A 4,187-nucleotide genomic window follows, 5' to 3' on the forward strand; every position below is an offset into this window, starting at 1 on the left:
ACTTTTTAAAAACATTTTTAGTTAATAATAATTTTGCACTGTGCTAAACATTAGAAATTGATTTTTTTAAATGTAAAAAAGTAATTTACATAAGACCTTTAGCTCATTCACTTACCCACTTGTGTAAACGGCACTAACGAACACTATCCATTAAAAAGTAATTCCACTATCACAACTAATATAAAAACGAGATAAAACGCAGTTTATTAATTTTTGAAATTAGAAGACGAATATTACACGATAAAGGAGGCGGGACTTAAAAGGAAATGCGATGAGAAGAAGGGCTAAATTGCAGAAGCTAAAATTGTATCGTCCTCTCCAAAGGGGTAGCTACTGATCTCTGAGTTGAACGTTTGCTCCCCCTCAATTTTCTATTAATATTCAACCACCATCTCCTTGCAATACACGAGTAGCGAGTTGCATCGCCGATTTAATGAAATCTGGATTGTTCCCATAAAGATGCGAATTCATTCAACAACTAATGGAAAGTGAATTTTTTCGGTAATATTTAAGTACAGTGATACTCTGTAGCATGTGTGCTGAGAATATGCTCCATGTATAGAAGTGGAAACTATCGAGATCAACAACGAATAAGCCGCAATTCTTTTTTTTTTCTTTAAATTTGATCCTCTGATATATTTGATGTTTTTTTAAATTAATTTTTCCGATAAGATTCGAATCGATTGTCATTTGATGTGCACCTGAATATTTACAAGTTACAGATGATTAAAATTGAGATCTCTCTGAATTAGCCGATCAAATTTTAACAGCCGAACGCGAAGTTAATCTCCGTGCATTGCTTCTTGATCGAGCTCTCACCCACCGGCCTCGATTCCACTCCCCTGCTCCGCTTTGCCACGTCGCCGCCGGGCGCCGGCACCGCAAAGATGTCGACCCCGAAGAGCCTGACGACCTCGACAGCCGGCTTGGGCGTGGGGGCAACCTGCACTGTGGACGGGAGCCCGCCGAGACCGGAAAGTCTCCTACAGCCGATGAAGAGCTGCCTCTCGGCGCCGGTGGCGCACTGGAAAGTGATGATATCGCCGGCCCGGAGACCCTTCTCCTTCACGAACCGGCTCCATCCCTTGGTCAGCACGTAGCTGTGGCTGCTGCCCCAGTACGAGTAGCGGAACCGCCACGACTTCCCGACGGCGGCGTCCTCGAAGTGGAGCAGCACGCCCTTGACGGATGCCGACGTCGCCGGGAAGTGCTTCTCCGCGTGCTGCTTCGGGATCACCAGCCGGTTCAGCTTCCCCACGTCGCTCGGCGTCACTGTCTTGTCGAACAAGTGCACCCGGTGCTGCGTCGGCGCCATCTCTACTTGCGGCGCGCCGAACCCGAGCACTCCGCCGCTCCATTTCTGTTTCATCGTCCGCCGCTTGCTCTGCTGCAGCTCGTCGCGGTAGGTGTGCTTGCGGAGCATGTCGACGACCTCAGCCTTGGAGCACGAGGCGATGAACGCGAGCTCCATCGCAGGATCTGCACCGGTGGAGCCACCGAGCGGCTCGAAGTTGGTGACAGCGTCGCGGCCGCGGAAGCGAAGGATGGCGACATCGTAGGCCCGGGCGGCCTCGGCCTCCTCGTTGAAGGTGCCGAGCCAGACGCGCCTGTGCTTCTCGTAGATCTGCGCGCCCCAGCGGCCGTTGGGCTGCGGCACCACGCCCTTGTACTGCGACGACGGCAGCTTCTTCCTGCCGGACTCTGCTTCCGCGCCCACCTCAGGATCCAGGACGACGCTGGCGCCGCTGCCAAGCCTTTGTAAGTCGACTTTAGGCGGCGTCAGAGTTTGTGCCTCCTTCGAGCTGCTACTCTCCGTATTCATGAGAGAAATGAAGGTATAGGAAGAGGATAACTTGTGTATAGCTCTAGAACGATAACACAAGTAGTTAACTAGCTTGTGATTGCTACATATATAGGAAAGGGAGAGGATACTTGTTAATTAGGTATTGTATTATGTATGTTTGATAGCTAGTTGACAAATCTAATGGCATGTGAGGTGGTGGTGTGGTTCAAGTCAGCACACAAAGTGAAGATTCATAAGAAGGGATGGATTAATTATATTGTTTCTTTTAATTTCTTGCATACGTAGCTAGCTAGCTAGTTTCGTGTGGACTGAAAGAACAGTACTGTTGCAAGTAACAGTTGGGTGTGCAACTTGATCAAGTGGGAGATAAATTAAGGTGCAACGTATCTGAGGTAGCTTCTTATAAGTTCATGCATCTGTAGTCCCTCCCTGAAAGCTTTGCTGCTGCTTTAGCGAGCTGAAAGTGGCATGGCATTCTGCCATGTTTATGTTCATATGCATATGTCAGTGTCATTCTTTGTACGTATGCAATATTGGCAGCTGGGGATGAACAAAACAAAAACCAGGAACAAATTGTTGTTTTTTTCCCCTTTCACCTATTTCCGATTTTTTAATTTTTGAATGTATTAAATCTGGAGCCTCTGTCAGTGTTGGCGATTCATGCAGATGAAATAACACATATCGGAAAAGGAGAACTAGTACTTGTGATTAAACATGACGTGGGCCATGCCCGAGATGATGCATTCAAGCTAGCTAAAAGAGCACTTCTATACAATAATAATAATCATAATAAGAAAAATAAAAGCATGTTGGATTTGAGTCGCGCCTACCTCAGCGTGAATATCATATTTAAAAAGTATTTTTGAGATCAGAAAATTAAAGTTCAATATGAGAATTCTAAACGATAAATATTCCACGTACGTACCCTCTTACTTTTTATCTTATGGAGAAGCTCGATCTCTAGTTTTTAATGATACGAACACATGTGTTAATTAACATTAATATGCACTATTACATCATTGAAGATCACAGTCATGTCACCATGCACAAGCCTTATCCAAGTCATCTGACGTGTACATAACAATCGATATAAATTAGTCTAATTTGCATGGTTAGACTAATATTCTCCCCCATGTGTTTCATGTCATTAAATATCAACACTAATTAATTAATTAATTCATTAATATATAGGAGATAGTGTAAAAGTGCTCCTCTACTCATACTTTCTCGGTCACGCCTGCCAGATATCTCTTCGAGACGATCATTATCAACTCCATCATTTCCCACCTGCTTTCTGAATTACTTAAGTACTGTCAATGACCTCATCAAAGCTTCTTAATTATTTGGGAGGACATTAGCTATTGTATATATCATTATAAATAAACGTTTTAGTGTTTTGATTCATTGCGACTCTTAATTTGTCGATCATATTTCTCAATCACTTTGCTTAGATTCGCCATCCATTTACTCGTGCAAATTGTTGGTTGTCACGCAAGAAAGTCGTTCGAGTTAAGCCACTGCTTTTCTTGGACCACAGAAAGAGAGAGAGAGGAGAGAAAAAAACAAAAACTATGCCGGGAAATTAATGGGACTGATCGATTGATGCAGTGAATAACGTTACTGCATGGACTATATACTTTCTCTAATATAACAAGTTGCTTAGCTTGCTTGCAAGTTGCAAATTATCATCGATAGGGATGTGGTTGCGGATTCCATCGTCATCTGCATATAGTTCTTTTCTTAATTTGTATATATATATATATATTTTGTCCTTGTTCTCGATTTTGTGAGCGTTGTCGTCATCGATCGTCTTCTTTTTCAAAGAACTGCGAAGAAACTAGCTCCTATTGGATAGGATTATCCTTGTCAGATGATGTAGCAAGATACAGATGGTTATTAGTTCTTAAGAATCTAATATGGAATTTTTAAATTTTTATAAAATTATTATTTCCTAACTCTGTAATCGATGTTACATGTTGTTTTGGGCCAGCCCAAAGTGAAGCTTTAAAGAAAAATCCACTTTTATGTGTTTCAGCTTCCCAGGCCTTGGAGCCAGTTTTGTTATTATTGTCTACGCTTGGATGCAATAACATGAATGGAGATGCATCTGGCTTCATTCCAAGTGTTAGCCTGATTTTACGTTAATTAAATTTGGAGACTGAACAAATTAAAGCAGCAGGAATATAATGTACGTATATCATTCGTTGCTAGCTGCAGCTGATCTCATCTACATTGTGGTTGGTCGTCGACGGCGGAAAGCCAAGTGTCATCGATCGTCCGGCGCTAGCTGGTTCTGCCTCCGCGGCGCCTGCGTCGACACAAGCCCACACTGCCACACAAAGCCCGCTTCCGAAAGCGACGTCCCCAGTACAATGCTCTTCTT

The 4,187-nt window shown here is 43.4% G+C and overlaps 1 protein-coding gene across 1 annotated transcript; it reads right to left on the reverse strand.

Annotated features, from left to right (window-relative positions):
• Positions 1 to 634: 634 nt before the first annotated feature.
• Positions 635 to 1,867, reverse strand: LOC141828477 (AP2/ERF and B3 domain-containing protein Os01g0693400-like). Its single transcript, XM_074715912.1, has one exon. It carries the CDS (start codon positions 1,820 to 1,822, stop codon positions 764 to 766), a length of 1,059 nt encoding a protein of 352 aa, XP_074572013.1. The 5' UTR covers positions 1,823 to 1,867; the 3' UTR covers positions 635 to 763.
• Positions 1,868 to 4,187: the final 2,320 nt, after the last annotated feature.

The sequence above is a fragment of the Curcuma longa genome, chromosome 1 (assembly GCF_044706935.1).
Source record: "Curcuma longa cultivar G26 ecotype Majalengka, Jawa Barat chromosome 1, ITB_CL_G26_1.1, whole genome shotgun sequence".
Taxonomy (NCBI): Eukaryota; Viridiplantae; Streptophyta; class Magnoliopsida; order Zingiberales; family Zingiberaceae; genus Curcuma; species Curcuma longa.